This window comes from Phalacrocorax carbo, chromosome 7, assembly GCF_963921805.1.
Source record: "Phalacrocorax carbo chromosome 7, bPhaCar2.1, whole genome shotgun sequence".
Lineage (NCBI taxonomy): Eukaryota > Metazoa > Chordata > Aves > Suliformes > Phalacrocoracidae > Phalacrocorax > Phalacrocorax carbo.
In genome coordinates, this window is record NC_087519.1 from 17,812,202 (window position 1) to 17,829,119 (window position 16,918).

The window sequence follows — 16,918 nt, forward strand, 5'->3', positions numbered from 1 at the left end:
CCAGTGTATTTCACAGTTGTACTGAGAGTAACGTTTTGGTATGTGTATGTTAACATTTTATTTGCCAACCTAAATTAGCGTGTTGTTGGTTTTTTTTTTTTAATTTCCAAGGCAAATGTATGTTACTTATGTTAAATGAAATACAGAATAATAAAAATTATCATGGTGTGGCATGCTCTAAATTATTAAAAGGTACAGTGTATCTAAAGTTTTCATGTTTTTATCTCAGGAAAGAAGCCCATGTACATGGAACTCTTAATATATTTTTATGACATAAACTAATGAAGACGTCTGCAGAACTAAAGTCATGTCTGAAATCTCTGATGTAATGTAAATAATAAAACAATGATATCCCTGCCAAATTCAGTAGAACAAATATTAAATGATAGGATTGCCAGATGGACTGGAGAATGTTTATGGATATGCATCAGTGCTCTTTTTGGTATAATTTGGCTGTCAGTGGACCAGTCGAACTGTTTAAACTGTATGAGTATGCACTCATAGGATTCAGTCAGTATTAGGAATATGTGCACATGTGCACCCGAGACATTGATTTGAATGATAGAGACATGACATTTTTCTGTCTAATGCCAACAGACTGACTCCACAAAATGCTTGTGCACCTATTCTCTTCAGCCGTTGTTTTCCTCCTTTGTTTTAAGGTTTTTGTCTAGTAAAACTCTTGAGGCTTCTGTTTGCAATCAATTTATTTAATAAAAATAGGTTGAAATAATATAAAATTTTTTTGGCAAATATTTCAAAAGGCACATAAAAATACAGAACAGGAAGCTATTTGGGTGTGACCTGTTGCATGCCTTCATCATGTTTTCAAGTCAGCCCATGAGCCTGCGGTCTGTTTTTCTGTCACCCATACTGTTTCAGAAGGGTGTGTGTGCAGCTCCATCAGTTAGGGAGTCCAGAAGAGCTTAGGTATTGTGCTAAGCTTTTTACAGTATTTGCAATTTCTAGGTGTGATTGGGGTAAAGGCTTTACGGAACCAGATGACCGAGTCAGGTAGCTGACTCAGTGGAAAAACAGCAGTGACCCAAAGAGAGGAAGGAAGGGTTTTCCCTATATTCAGTCTCAGAATATGTATCAAGTTCCTGACGCTCAGTTTGGCGGGGAGTTGAAGTTGTGCTGCAGAGCTGGAAAAATGATCTGGTGGAACCTGGAGCTGTTCTAAGGTGTACGCTGTACTTTGGAGTGCTATGGAAAAATAGTTTTTGTTGTGGCATTTGTTGGGGTCTTTAAATGAAAAAAGAAGTATCATAGGTATTTTTTGTGGAAGATCTTTGAAGTCAGTCTTACTAATTGGTTTTGAGATCCTTTCTTTGATATTAGGACTATTTAGAAGCTACTTTGAGGGACTAAGTTTAAATCAGAACTTCCCATGAAGACTTAGAAAACTGGCTTTGTATTTGTGTGCAAGAAAGAATAAATAGTCTCTCAAAATGAATGCTTTCCTAACTACATAATGCAACTGTATAACTGCATTATGTGACCTATCTACTCTAATTTTCAAACACAGTATTTTGATATGGAGCATCATTGTAATGAATATCTTAGGCTTTTGTCTAGACACCAGACTCCGCTGGTTGATACATGGTGTTTGATATTCTCAAGCAATGCCATCTCAATCTCAATCTGAAGCTGCACCTCTCATATAGCATAGTATCAAAGCCCTAAAGAAAAAAAAAGGAAGGAACATTGGAATTTTGGAAACATGAGTTTACCTCTTCCTTGCTCAATAGCTCATTGATTTGTTGGCAAAATCCCCTAGAATTTCTCTACTGTTTGATACATAAATTATTTCAGAACCACCATATTCTTAATTACTTACTGATTTTGACATGTGATTGACTATAGTAATAAATGAAAAAATGTGTATGTATGAATAGATGGCTGAGGGGAATGATTTGTACTTGTGTGTGCAGTCTTTCACCTCTGACGCAGTAGTAACTGGTGTCATTACTGACATGGTTTTGACAGATGACCAGTAAGCTGTGTGAATAAAACTTAAATGGCAAATCCTGTCTGTCCCAGTTGGAGAGGAATGCAGGTAGCAAGAACAGTGCTGTTGGTGCTGTCGTGGCTTAGTGCATGCATGGGTCTTGCTACATGTATATGTCTGCTTTTCTACTTTGTTTTAGGCAGCCATATAGCAAACAGGGCTACTGAGCAAAACCTACTGGAAAATCCCTACGCCTACAATTCAGTTGCTTACTCAGACTACTGTTAACTGTGGTTATGTATGTGCTTGTTGGACTCTATGGTTAAATGTGTTGACAGTATTTATCATTTAGTAATATAACCCAGCCACATGTGATCTTTGTTCTGGGATGTTTTGTGATAATATATTTGTGTTGGGATTCCTCGAAGGCCTTTGCACCAAGCAAAAAGGCTCAGACAAATGGAAGGAAGTATTTTAATTTCTCCTAATACAAGTTATAATAGAGGTGTAGGACAAAAGGGAGAAAATCAAGTTAATGAGAATCAACGAAGTGGCATTGCAGGGACAGAAAGTTGAAATAAGCAAAGTTCTGCTTAATTAGCACGTTCCTAGACAAAGAAAGCACTGGCTCCAGCCAGTGGTTAGGTGTTCGCTACCAAGGAAAAGACCTAAGTCAACAGAATGTCTTTTTAGTCTTTTAAATGTTCTCTTCAGTGACCTCTCTCCGGTTATGAACCCCATGTCTCCTCTTCAGTTTTGGTCAGAATCACCAGCTCTAATAGGAAAACTACTGCTGCAGAAGTAATCATTGATGAAAATTAGAAGGAATAAATTTGTTTTGGATAAGGTGAAATTTAGGAGAAAAATAAAAGGTGGTTCAGGAAAAATTGCTTTTCCCTCCTCCCACCCCAGTTTTTAGAAAAAATTGTGTTTCAGTTGTTTGGGATGTTTTCCACTTGGGAATTTAATGTTGTTTCAGGATATCCTAGATTTTCATGGGACCACATTTGATCTGAACTTTAAAATAGCTTTGGGTTCTTTATTCTATGATCTTAAATAAGACCATAGAATTGTTTAGGTTGGAAAAGACCATTGAGTCCAACCATAACCGAGCACTGCCAAGTCCACCACTAAAGCATGTCCCTAAGTGCCATATCTACATGTCTTTTAAATACCATCAGGGATAGTGACTCAACCACTTCCCTGGGCATCCTGTTCCAATGCTTAACAACCCTTTCAGTGAAGAAATTTTTCCTAATATCCAATCTAAACCCCCCTGACACAACTTGAGGCCGTTTCCTCTTGTCCTATTGCTTGTTACTTGGGAGAAGAGACCAACATCCACCTTGCTGCAGCCTCCTTTCAGGTAGTTGTAGAGAGTGATAAGGTCTCCCCTCAGCCTCCTTAAGGCTATGTAAAACTTGTGCTCTGGACCCTTCACCAGCTTTGTTGTCCTTCTTTGGACACGTGCTTGCCCCTCTTCTTCCCTCCTTTGTTTTGCCTTCTCTAGTCTTGTTGTAATCAATGAGGGAATGGTGTGGTATCAAACAGGTGCTTTCAGTGGGCAGGCAGAGGATTCACAGGTGGAAGCAGGCCTTGGGTAGACAGGTGTTTTGGGATTAAGTTTGGTGGGTGGGTGTGAAGCAACTTCCTGAGGAGGTGCTTTCCCAATTTGTTCTCTTGTGGCAGAATTCAAATGAAGTGTTTGCTTGTTTCTTCAGGTTAATGGATGATTGTCTCTTAAGCAAGAATCCTGCAAATAGTGTTTTGCATTTTTTCTGAAGCTTGGTGTACTTGGCTAGTAAATTAAAAGGCTGCAGTTCTGTTCCATTTGTGTTTCCCTGAGCTTTTTGTTCCTGCTACAGATGGAACGTGCAAACTTTCTTCTAAAATAATGAAATGATGAGCTGGAAAAAGAAGATAAATGTTCAAACTGCTCGTTTCAATTTTCAGAGCATGATAGGTACCTTTGCCACAGTGTGTTCTGCTAGATGAGAGCAATTTAACTGTGACTGTTTGTCATATCACAATTATTTCAAAAAAATAGCTTCTTCTGCCCAGACCTTACTTTTAAGTTTTTCCTTACTCAAAATAATGTGTCAGTTGGGCTGAATGTATTCATGTGCAAGTAGCACATGAATACATCGTATTGCCATGTTGAAGTGCTCATATGTATGAAATTCTAGAGTTCTGTTCTTGTAGACCACCCACTGGGACAGATGCACTGTAGCGAGCAACGCTGCTTTATGATTAAGTGCAGGATTTGACTCAGAACTTGGTAATCTATTATGTTGAACATACTTAATTATTACTGTTTTTCCACTCAAAAAGGAAAAATATCAGTTTCATAACAACTTGTTCTAAGCTTATATTTTATGTTAATTCCTTAGATGGCTCACTTTAGTGTTGTAGATCTGTGCAGTCCTACACTATGAGTCTGGGTGTACATTATCAGAATGTTCTAAATCCTTTGATTGCCTTCTAGTTTACAAACTTACTTTCTAGGATACAAATTTACTATATGGCAATGCAGCTTTAGGAGTCAAAAAGTCAAAATCCAGCTTTTGTAGATGTGCCGTTTGGGATATAGTTAACATTCCATGTAACTGTACCAGACAAAAATATGCTAGTAAATTTCCAAGTACAGTACAAAAGTTAAATTCAAAATAAATTCAGTTTTACTTGTAGTATTTCTGTCAAACCCATTCATGCTGAATGCATGGCTTTAAAAGTGATAATAGTATCTACTGTATAGTAGAGTTCAAAATCAGAAGTGTTTCACATATTAGAGTAGTTCTTTGAAGAAGAATGAGAGGCGAGGGTCTTATTTTGCTTTAAACACTTTAAACATTATTCAAATAATGTATATTCTTGTGTGAATATGAAAAATGTGCTCACCGTATGTTAGCATTTAGAATGTGTAATTTGTTAATTTAGTATTTGTGCTCTTTATTCTGCAGCTTAGCAACATACAACACTGAGGAACGAAGAAATACCAGTAGCTTTAATGGCTTGTTATGAAAATGTAGTTGGAATTTTCACCCCATGATTAGCTGTAGATCCTGCAGCCAAAACCTCAAGATACTGCTTTAAGTCCTTGAGAGTAGGATGTGTACCAGAGCAGCTATACACTCAAGCTGTTCATTAGTGTGCGTATGAGAAACAACATTTCTGTCTTACAAATTTCTTTTTTAAAAAATTGACCTCTAAAAATTGTGCTTAACATATGTGGGTAGAGCAATGTGTATATTTTAATTTCTATTACTGCACAAGGTAGAATTTTGTTAGTGATGTTTTATTTCTTAATCTTTATTTGTCTTTCCTGGGTATACCTGTCTTATTGTAAGTCACTTCTTTAAAAACAAATGCTGTAGTTCAATCAAATTTACAGCCGCTTATTATTCAGTAGAGTTCACTTCAGAAAAGTAGTGATAGTATCTACATGCATAGAAAGATGACTTTTAATTTATTTTTCAGTTGTACAGCTGAAATTGTCCTATGGTTATAGTAACTTAAAAAGGAAAACTCCTTTTTCCTTTAATTATGTTTAGCTGGAATAGGTAGAGCAAAGAAAAGCAAAGCAAGTGCAGGTTGACAAAGAAATGACTGGCATAGCCCAGTTCCAGAACTGAGGTTTCTTTGTATTCCATTTTGTGCTGTAGCTACATTCAATTCTGTGCATATTAGAAAACAATTTTTAAAATTCCAGTAAAATATATCTACTTTGTTGTTATTCACTTGACAGTTTTTTCTCTTGATATTTCCCTACCACTCAACTTTATTCCTTACTGGATCCTCCTGCTCTTTCTCTTTGCATAAGCTGGTATAACTGACTAAAGTTCTTTCCCATAAACATACCAGGGAGGCTTTTGTGCACTCCACTGCCTTGTTTTCAACTTTTGAGCCTTTATATTTTGTTTGAAATTTCGTCCTGCCTTTTTTATGTTCCCTAAAAAAAAATCCCTGAAGGCTGATTTGAAGGAAAAGTAAAATCTATTACTACTTTTACTAGAAGTTTTATATGTGTAATAGGGAAAGGGTAGAACACAAAGTAATGCTGTTACTTTATCCCTAACTAAACCTTTTTGGTGAGAATGTGTGTGCACTCAGCACTAATTTCTTCTTTGTTAAGACACCTTTAATACCTAGGCAAAGTTTGATGGATTGATACAGATGAAAAAATTCTGGTCTGCACACATTTTTGTTACTTTGTTGTAACGTAGGGGGCTTTGTGTGTGTGTTTATGTATGTGTTTCTAATAAGTCTGAAGTTCTCTGTGTTCTTTGTTTTTTGGGGATGCTTTACTTTCTTGATCCTCTACTACTTAAAAGTCAGATTTTAATGGTTTTATCAGTTTTGAAGTATCAGTACTGCTTTTTGGCAAGACGAAATAAACTTAAAAGACAATTAATGCATGTAGGCAGCTCAGGCTGATGTTTGAAATCTTAAATATGGTTTGGATGAAGGTGTACTGTCATAAATATGAAAGTACACAAACTATGCTATGATTACCGACTACGCTTACTAACACAAATAAGAACCACAAAGTGGAATGCAAATACATGCATGAAAATTGATGGTGGGGAGTATGTGCAGGGGATGAAATGAATGAGCTCTGCCAACCAAAAAGAGGTTTAAACATGGCAGAGAGAGGAGAAAGAACGCAGTTTTGGAGGCACTACTGATGTAATTGTGTCTGAGGCTGGCAAACACCAGCCCTGCAGCTGAAAGGAGTAATCTCAACTCCTCTCCCCATACCGGTGTAGCTCTATTGTTTGTGCCACTGTCTGTATTTATGAAGCCAGACAGCAAATGGCATTTGAGGTCTGATCTGGACTAAAAATAAACAACCCCTACAAAAAATAAGTTAGTTTTGATAGTGTTTAGGTCACAAAGTAGCTGTATGCATTCTTGATCCTCTCTGCACAAGAGTGAGACAGCAGTAGGTAGGGCAGCGATAAGCATTCTGGAGCATGAGGGCTCAGAACCGCTTTCAGTTGCTGTATTGTTGAAAGCACGAATTCAATTACATGCTCAGCCTTTTTGTATTGCTCCCAACTACAAAAACAAAAGTTAGCAAAGATGTCACTTCACAGACATTTGAAGGAAAAGGTGCACTATGAGGCAAATTGTTAAAAGCTCTCTAAAAATGTATGTCTAAGATTAAAACAGTTTGTTTTGCAGTCTGATTGCAAAACTTAGGTGTTTTTGATTATGCTATGATTTTTAAGATGCCCCTATGTTTTGCAGGAACTTTCATGTAAACAATTCTCTTAACTGTTTTAAGAATTGAGTTAAAGGGAGAGTTACTGAGCAGTAGAAAGTTATGGAACATCTTTCAGAATGAATCGAGAATGTCTCATAGATCGGGAATCCTGACCAAGAAAGTGTTTATCTTTTTCGCCTGATTTCTGTGACACCTGTTCATTATATGAGATAAAAGTAGACTTGGGATCTGTATTTCATATTAGAAATGTCAAATACATCCCATCATGAGTCAGTGACTATCTTTCATTGAATGAGGGCAGCATGAATTGGAGAATAAATGATCTTGGAGTAGACAACTTTGTCTGAAGTCCATTTTCCTCATTATAAAAAGTTTTTAGCAGCTGAAGGCTATATTGATTTGTTCTATGCCTGGTGCTGGTATACCATGTGTGCTGTAGCATTCTGGCCACTGAATTTGACACAGCTCTAAACTCAAATTTTTTGTGGATCTGTGTCTGTTTGGTTTGTTTTTTTGTTTGTTTGTTTGTTTTTGTTTGTTTTTTTTTTGGTAAAAGATTAAGTAACATGGTGACATGGTGATTCGGGTATCTCACTACCGAGCCACTATGCTTCTATGTTTACCTGACTGACTATGACTGAATTGTACATTGAATTGTTTATTCCTTACATGAAAAGTCATAATAATTTCTTCTGAGTGTCATTCTTACTACTGATTATTGGAGTATAGAAACCTAGGATCTGGTATTTTTAAAATCATTGTTCTCAATACTACACAGGATTAAATTGTAACTAGTGACCTGGAGAAGTAACATATTGTGTCCCACTGTTAGCTCTTTAAATAACTAGCAAAAAATGAGAATGGAGAAGGCATAGAAATACCCAATTGAGAAAATTTAAAGTAATGATAGTTCATATAAACAGGCTACATGAAAACTTGTACAGAGTTAATTTTGGCTTAAAAAAGGTCTTAGGAAGAAGCAGTAAAATAAACATTGATAAACATTGTTATGGGTTTTAGGTTTGGGTTTTTTTAATGCGGAAGTCAGAATCAGTATAATGAATATTTTCATTGAGCTGAATGGGATTATTTTAAAATCACTCACAGATAACTTCAGTTTATTTTGTGAGAATGATCAGGGTTCAGTATTCTTAGCAAGGCATACTTTAATGCAAGTCTTTGAAGAATAGAATGCATAAAATGTAAAAACACTGAATGCTTATTTTATTCAAGACAAATTCAACATAGGAAAATAGAGAGCAAACATTTTCCAAGGTAAAAATATATATGAAATTGCATGTACCTCTTGCTTCCTCCACTACTTCTTCATCCTGTGTTCTCTTTTTTCAGCTATATGTCATGGTTTCTTTTGTAATTATTTTTCCATGTATGTGTAGGAAGTATAAGCTGAATTTGTGATCATGACTGCATTGTGTTTTTTCTGACTTTTTTCTATTATTTTGTCTTTGCCCATTGGGTATGATTTGTTGTTTATTCAGGTGAGTAACTTTGGTTTGATCTGCCCCTGTAAAGCAAATTTTTTTTCAAAAAGAGCCATAAAAGATAATACTCTTATTCGGTATTGTATCTGCTTTCTGTATTTTACCTGGGTTTATAACTCATATTAGCCAATGAGAGGCATTCTGCTTCAGGGGATTCTGCATAGAGATTTAGAGATTTTAATTTTGCATTTAGTAGTCATTACTGTCACAATAGTTGTAAATATCTTTTTTGGGGAGAGTGTTTCCGTTGATTTATACTTTTTCTCTGACCTTTTCCATCCCCCACCCCCCCTTTTTTTTTCCCCTCCACAGATTAAATTCGACAGTGATGGTGTTTGTGTTTGCTGTGAAACGCAGCATCAAACATCAGGCTGCAGTAACCTGGGAGAGACACTGAAACTGAACCCTCTGCAGGAGTGTAATGTTGTGAGGCTGACTCTAAAGGTGCGTTATGAGAAGAATGAACAATTTATTTCAGTTTTTAGTAGTGAGTGCTTAGCAAGACAGAAGTGTGTGATGAAAGGAGGAGTAGCTGGTGTTCTTTGTGTTCGTACACTCTTGCATGCAAAAAAAAAAATCTTACTCCAACAGAATTTAGTGCTTCTATGCATGAAAATGGTTTTATATTACATGCTCAATATCTGTATTTGTACAGGTAACAATTTTATAAAGGTAGTGATTTTATTAGAGGTTATTTAAGAAACAGAATTTACAATCAGTTATGACTGATGCTGCAAGGTATAAGAACAGGTCTTTCATATTACTGTTCAAGAAAGCTAGAATCACAGGTGGTGGTTGGTGTTGTTTAGTAATACTATGGTAAACTGCAAAGAAACACGAAGTTATTAGCAGAATGATGAAGTATTTAATGAAATACTGCTAACACAAAGTATTAGCAGTATTTCAGATGGAAGTTACTTTGGGAGGGAATAGTAACTGTTCTTTCAGGATAATGCTGGAAACATGCTTATAGACTATTGGGCAATATTTAAGAAGTTCAAATCCTGTAGCATTTTGTGTTACAACTACCCAGGGAAAAAACTGAGAGCAAATATTAAGGATACTGTATGAGTGAGTTATATCTCAGTGTAATTGCCCACATCATTGTGTCACTTCATTGTCACCAAACTAGCAAGACATGGTGTTACATTGGTTTGGAAAACAGTAAGGGAACCATGAAAGAATTGGTCAGAAGAAAGAACCCTAGCCTGAGACACAGATATTGATTCATAGAATGGTTTGGGTTGCAAGGGGACCTTTAGAGGTGATCTAGTCCAACCCCTCCTGCAGTGAGCAGGGATATCTTCAACTAGATCAGGTTGCTCAGAGCCCTATCCAACCTGACCTTGAATATTTCCAGGGATGGGGCCTCCACAACCATTCTGGGCAGCCCGTTCCAGCACTTCACCACCCTCGTAGTAAAAATTTTTTTCCTTATATGCAGTCTAAATCTACCCTCCTTTTGTTTAAAACCATTAACCCTTGTCCTGTCACAACAGGCCTTGCTAAAGAGGTTGCCCCCATCCTTCCTGTATTTTCCCCTTCAACCCCAACTCTGTCAGCCTGTCCTTGTAGGAGAGGTGCTCCAGCCCTCAGATCATTTTTGTGGCCTTCCTCTGGACCTGCTCCAACAGGTCCATGTCCTTCTTGTGCTCTGGTTCATTTTAGGTTTATTTAAATGATCAACAGAACTACTCTGCATCTGTGGCTTGTGGCTTTCAGTTTCAAAGTATATATTTGAATAAAGTTAATAGAATATAATGGAGTGAAGTAGTGAAATTCAACGTGATAAGGATCTTAGGGATTTAGGCTATAGTGTGAGGCCTGAAAATGCTAAGTTATATTGATATTTGAAGCTATATTTTGAAGTTCAGAACAGGTAGAAATCCTGCAAAGGGTATATAACAATTATTTAAATGTTATTCAGCTTTGTTAAGAAAAAGGGAAAAAAAAGAAAAACAACTGCTAAGTAACAAGGATCAGGTAGAAATTAAAACAATTTGATATGGCGTCAATACTAAGTAAGAGCTCTGTCTCAGGTTTCAGTGAGAATGATAGAGGAGACTATGGGATCAAAAACCTATAGGGTAGCAGGAATTTAGTAAGTGCTGGTCAAAAAATAATAATTAATTGCTACTCAGAATGCTAAATTCAGGAACTTATTCAGTGTTGCAGTTTCAGTGAAATGTGTTACGAGAAGGTAATGCAGGAAAATAACTTCTCAGAAAGATATTCTTCAAAGTATAACAGATGCAAAACCATGAACCTGTCGTACAGAAAAAGCTGCCTTGCTGATCCTATAAAAATAAAGATTGAGGGAGCATATGGTTGCTTGCTGTAAATATGTCAGTAGAGTAAACTTTAATGAAAGATGAAAGAACTGTTTATCTTTGAGGACATTGTCAGAATATGAAATGCATAGAAGCAATATATGCTGGAAATCAGGTAAGGTTTCAAACAAATACTGCAATTAGAGAGGCACAAAATATAATTTCTTTTAAAATATCACTCAGTCATTTATAAAAGATGGCATATCTGCTTACAGTAGCAGAGGACTGATTTAAACGCAGGAGTTCCTATCTTTTAGTGCAGCTTTAATTAGGTATGTTCAGAATTTTTCATTCAAGAGAAGGTATTTAGGAAAATAACTTTTTCAGAAAGTTTCTTAAATCTTTTTCAGCTTTAATTCTACATCTACTTTCTATTTGGCTTTGAGACCTCTGTATTCCTGGCTGTAGATTTACAAACAGCATCCTACTAAGCTCATAAGAAAAAAAGATTACAAGTCATTAGGTAAAAAACTAGCAGTGATAAGGCTCACTTTCTTTAATTGCAATTAACAACTACAGCATGATTTTAAGAGAACAGATGTTTTAGTACCAAAAGCTTAGTTGTGCTCATTGTTTGGGTAGCCACAGGGAGAGAAAGTGTAGAGTACCAGAGTTAAGATTATATGCCTTTATGTAGAACATTACATAGGCTTCACACTCCTCTGTGTTGAGGGTGGGTAAAATCTTAGGTTTCCACAGAGTCGTCTGTGCTTTTTTGATGATGGGAGCTGCATTGTGAATAGAACAATTGTGCACATATTGCCTGTCTGATATTGTTCCTAGTCAGTCAAACAGGACAAGAAAAAATAACTGTGGCTACCAGACTTGTGTATGCTAAATTGTGCTGGGATCATGCCTTGGATGATATTGAATGGGATTTTTTATAGTTGCTTTATAAAAATATCTAATTTTTTTGTTTGTTTCTGTCATCTGTGCTCTGATTTGAATAATCTCTTTATGCTCCTTTGTAAATCAAATTTCTGCCTCTTCCTTTCAAACCCTGAATGAACTACCCAGACATTTTAATGGGGACACAGAATTACTGCTGCAATATCCATGATCACACATATGTACATAGATAGATATGAGTATTGATTACAAAAGCTGACTGAATATGTGATCTGTGAGATAAGTGATAATTCCTGTGATTATCTGAATAGTGAAATTTCAGCAAGAAATTATACTTTAGAGTAAAATAACCAAAAATACCCTTCCATTTCACTGTTGTAAGGGTTGGGGACTCAACCCATTTCATGGACAGTGAATTGGTGGGTTTAGAGCTTTATTTATAAGATATTATACTTGTGGTCTTGTCTGCACATCTCTAGTAAAAATAGCACAGTTGCATGATGTGACAAACTACCATTAAGATCTTCAGGCACTGAATTCTGATCTATCTGCCCTGTTTTACAATAGAGGGATTTTCTGGTTGCTGTTTTTTCAGCAGAAGATGCATTTTCTACAGTTCCCTGCATTAATAGCTCCTACAGTGCCCCAGAAAATAAGGTTTCTTGCTTTCCTCTGGATACCTAGGGTCAATATTCCAAGTCTTCACCTGCTAGGTAGAGTGCAGTGAATTGCCAAAAGGAGCATCTGCTTGCCTGTTCTGAGTCATCTTTCAACAGCAAAATTCACTCTTAGACTGAATTCAGCTGGTGTGAAACTAAGCTTGGTGTTAGCCACTTCATATGTTGAACTTCAGATCCTATACAAACAATATCAGTAAATCAAGATTAATACTTCCAAAAACATGTTTGCAAGGCTAATGTGTATACTTCAGTATTCACTCTTGCAATTGACTGTTAGGTCCAGTTTCATGAATGTGAATGATAATGGATTCAGGCAAACTCTGGTTTAAGGAGATTTTGTGTTTATAATTGAAGATATATGATAGCTTTACAAATGTAGGAGGGGATACTGTTTATGAGAAAATTTGCCTTAGGACATTCCTTTTAATACTTAATTATTTTTGAGAAATTTTTTATGGGATGAAATATTAGAAATCATTTGTCCTTTGCTACTGATTATATTTCAGGCAACAACATCTTTTCCAAGATGACACCGGTATGAATGGGATGCCTTTTTCTAACAGTGTCACCTCTGAGTGAGCATAAAATGCTGGCATAGTAGTCTGCACTGAATGTATTGTTGGTTTGTAGATTAAATTTTAAGGTACTGAGTTTTTCTGGTTAAGGTATGAGGACTCAATTTTCCTGACAGTATTCACCTGTGGAAATTATTCCTTCTTTTCTAAGCCCAGAATAACCTGAATTTATTAAAGACATGCATGCAACAAAGCTTATCTTCTTGAGATTGTGTTTTGAGAGGATTAGGTATTTAGAAGATTGAATTATTTTGTAATGTAGTACTACTGTCTGATATTTGCATGTAAGAGGAGAATGTTATACTGCTTTGGTTTAGTAATGATCCAGTAGGGTATTTTTAATTCCTTTAACAGTTTACACAGCCCAAAATACCCAGAATAGCTGTAGTTGTGTATGCTAGTTTATGAAATTGCTATTTAGATAATTGCTTCCTACTATACTTAAACTGCTTCTGTAGAATGGTTTTGTGACTATACAGGCCAGGGGAAAAGCTGATTTCCCCCTCTATTTTCAGCATAAATATTTGGTTTGGAGCTGCTAAAATTAAATTACAATATAAATAACAAATGTATTTTTCAGGTTACAGATTCCATTAATTAGTTTATAAGCCAGGCATAATTATTAGAGATTTATGTAACTAGGGGTTCTTCCACTTTTCTGTGTGAATCTTTCCTCTACTTTGAATCCAAATTTATTATAACTGAATTTTCTCATGACTAAAACTATCCATGTTTCAATTCTTTGTTTCCATTCAGAACAACATGCTTTCACTTGCAAAACAGATGAGGATGACTCCTAACATATTCTTTGCAGTTATGAGAACAGACGTTCATCAGATTTGCTGTATGACCAAATGCAAAATATTTAATTTTGCTGAATGATGTTCCTCAAAGACTTCATAGTCTGCTTAAAATTGGATAAAGCTCAGTGTAGAATAAGTAACTTTCTATCAGATTTTTATATGCTGGGGTTGTTTCATATTCCTTATCAGGTAACTTGAAAATATTCCCTATGCTCAGAGTTGTATCCTATACTAGATACCATCAAAAATAGAGCGGTTCAGTGTGGGCTTTGTAGTCTGAATAGTTGAGCTACAAGTATTCCAAAGTTCTAAGTAGCAGTTGTATAACAGACATAGTCTGCTCGCGCTTTTCCTTCATCGTGAATGTTTTTGTTCCTAGCTTAGGCAATAAGTGACTAATGTTGTGACCTCTCATGGCTGAATGATGGAATCTGTTTATTACATGCTTGTCCAGTTATTTTATGGAACCTTCGTCTTTCAGGACTCTCTAACATATCTCCAGTACTAAATTTGATATAGACAGCTGTGTAGATGAGAGGTACACAAACTCACATCCATCAGAGAAGACCTTTTTGAGTCTATTTTTCTTAAGTAGCAGCTGCAAACTGCTTCCTTAAAATTGTAGTAAATATTTTAGACCCATATAAAATACTGTACTATATTATACTTTCATACCTTAAATCTGTTTTATGAAACATTGGCCATTTCTCCATTTACAGTTCAATGTGCATTTGACACCTCTATGGTTCAGAATTGATTCTTTGTAAGCAAAGTATTAGTATTCCTAGTATTAGAGCAGCTATTTTTCTTAGTGTTTTTCAGACATATCCAGTTAGAACAACTGAAGTTGTAACTTGAGTTAAAAGGATTGTTGTCCTTGAATTCATGAATACAAGCGGTACACAGGCACTAATTTCATGGGTGAAAAAGCTTTACTGCTCATTGCCTCTTTTCAGGTTATACTAATATAAGAAATGAAGCACCATAATTGAAGTCAGTCAAGGAGAAGTCATCTTCACAGAATTGCGGAAGTGAAGCTAGTTTTATAGTGGAAGTTTAGATCCATATGTTCAGGGCTACTGATTACAGAGTGTTCTTTTTATACATCGGCAATCTTATTTTACTCCTCTTGCTGTATATTGACTGAGCTCTCAAAAGTGCAAAGGATTTAAGAGCCTCAAAGACTACGAATCTTTTATTTCCACAGGAAAACAATCTATTGAGCCAGCAAACTGGAACTGTGTTGTAGAGACAGTTGTCGTTTCAATATTGTTGCACAGGTTAGAACTCTTTAGTAGTACTAGGTTTGTGCTTTGTAACTTATTTTTTTGGTAATATGAACATAATGTTGTAAATAAATGTGGAGACACAAGAAGCATTGATCTATTTCCTTCTGGAGCAAAATAGATTTAAAGAGTTTCCAAATTCTGTGTAAGCAGCACAACTGGATAATTTTCTATATAATATTCAATACAAAGAATGAATATTTTGTCATAGTAGTATTGAATGTTAAATTCCTTGGTTTGATGTTCATGCCTGTAACTTAATTGACAATTTAGTTTATTGCTATGATATGAAGAAGCAAGGGATTGATTAATATTTACCAAAGTCTGCATTTGAGTTGAGTTGTGAAGATGTCCAAAGATTCTTCTTTTACTTTGGTTTACTTTATTTATAATCTATATTTAGTGGGTATGTAAAAGGAATTAGGGAGCTCCTGCAATAGTTTGGTAAAAGGAGACAGATTAAGCAAGGCCATTGCCGTTTTTTAATAAATAGCAATTATCTTGAAGCATAGAATTTCATGGGGCTTATGCTAAAGTCCTTTGGTGTGATTGTCATAACTTGGCTTCATTTCAAGCGCGTACAAAACAGTAGTTTGTGGTTGGTGGTTACATAATGTAAGGAATTTTCAAAGAAACTTTTTTTTTACTTGGTGCTTTATGCATTTGATGAATAAAGTGTGTAAAACAAAGTGAAATGCTCTCTGAAGGTTAATGTGCCTTTCTGCTTTATTTATGAGTTTGGAGATATTGTATATATGGAAGCAAAGTTCTCTAGGAATTCACCTACTGCCTGGTTTTGTATGCAGGCTGCTGTCAGTCATCTAGTACTTCCCTTCCAGGCCTAAAATTACATTGAGTTTTTGCTGTTAATGTTGAATGCATGTATTATTACATGTATTGCAGCTGTGGTTGGCTGATATGGGTTTCTACAGCTGCTTCTGGAAGGCAACCAATAGTAGAGAGAAATTCAGTTATTAACACTGTTTTCTAAGATGAGGGAACTCTAGGGATATGGCTCACCATTAGAAAAAATTGGTAGTATTCCAGTTTTCCTTTATATTTGCTGTGATAGGAGGTACAAATTACGTTTTGAAGGGCAAAATCTCAGAAGGGTGAATACACTTGCAGTGAGTGTTGTTTGGTTATAAAGGATCTAGTTCTGCCACCTCTTCCGTCACTAATGGGGGCTTACACCATTTTCATGTTTCATTCCAGAGATTTTCTTGGCTTCTGTCAGGTAATTGCATGTGCTAACAGCTGTTCTAAATTGCTTTGTTAAATTATTATTTTGACAGTTGAGTCATCAAAGTGATAAATCAGTCACCAGTTTTTTCCTTACTCTTGTTTAATACCATCTGGCTGCTTCATCACCCAGTAGTTTGGAAAACAGAGAAAATGAGATTTTAGGACAAACTCCTTTTTCAATATACTACTGTAAGGTTTTTTTTGTGTGATGTTCCCACTGAATTATATCCTAAAATGATATTTTTGAATACAAAATATAAAAAATATTTCAATTAAACATTCAGATTTTTAAAAATACTCAGGTTTTGTAATACAGCTCCTATTTTAATGTGTTCCATAGGCTTTTGGGCATTGTGTCAGATTAAGAGAATATGTATTTTTATGTAGTCACTCTTCAGAAAAGTGGTGCACTTCAAAATATGGGTTGTGTGTTCCTAAGACTGCTACAAAAAAGAAATGGTTGATGTGTA

The 16,918-nt window shown here is 35.8% G+C and overlaps 1 protein-coding gene across 2 annotated transcripts in view; it reads left to right on the plus strand.

The window, feature by feature from the left end:
- ENTREP2 (endosomal transmembrane epsin interactor 2) overlaps nt 1-16,918 on the plus strand; it is a 144,160-nt gene that overhangs the window by 89,931 nt on the left and 37,311 nt on the right. For both annotated transcript variants that reach the window (XM_064456591.1, XM_064456592.1), the window contains exon 4: nt 8,993-9,124. In XM_064456591.1, coding sequence (XP_064312661.1) covers nt 8,993-9,124 — 132 coding nt within the window. The remainder of the gene's footprint in view (nt 1-8,992; nt 9,125-16,918) is intronic.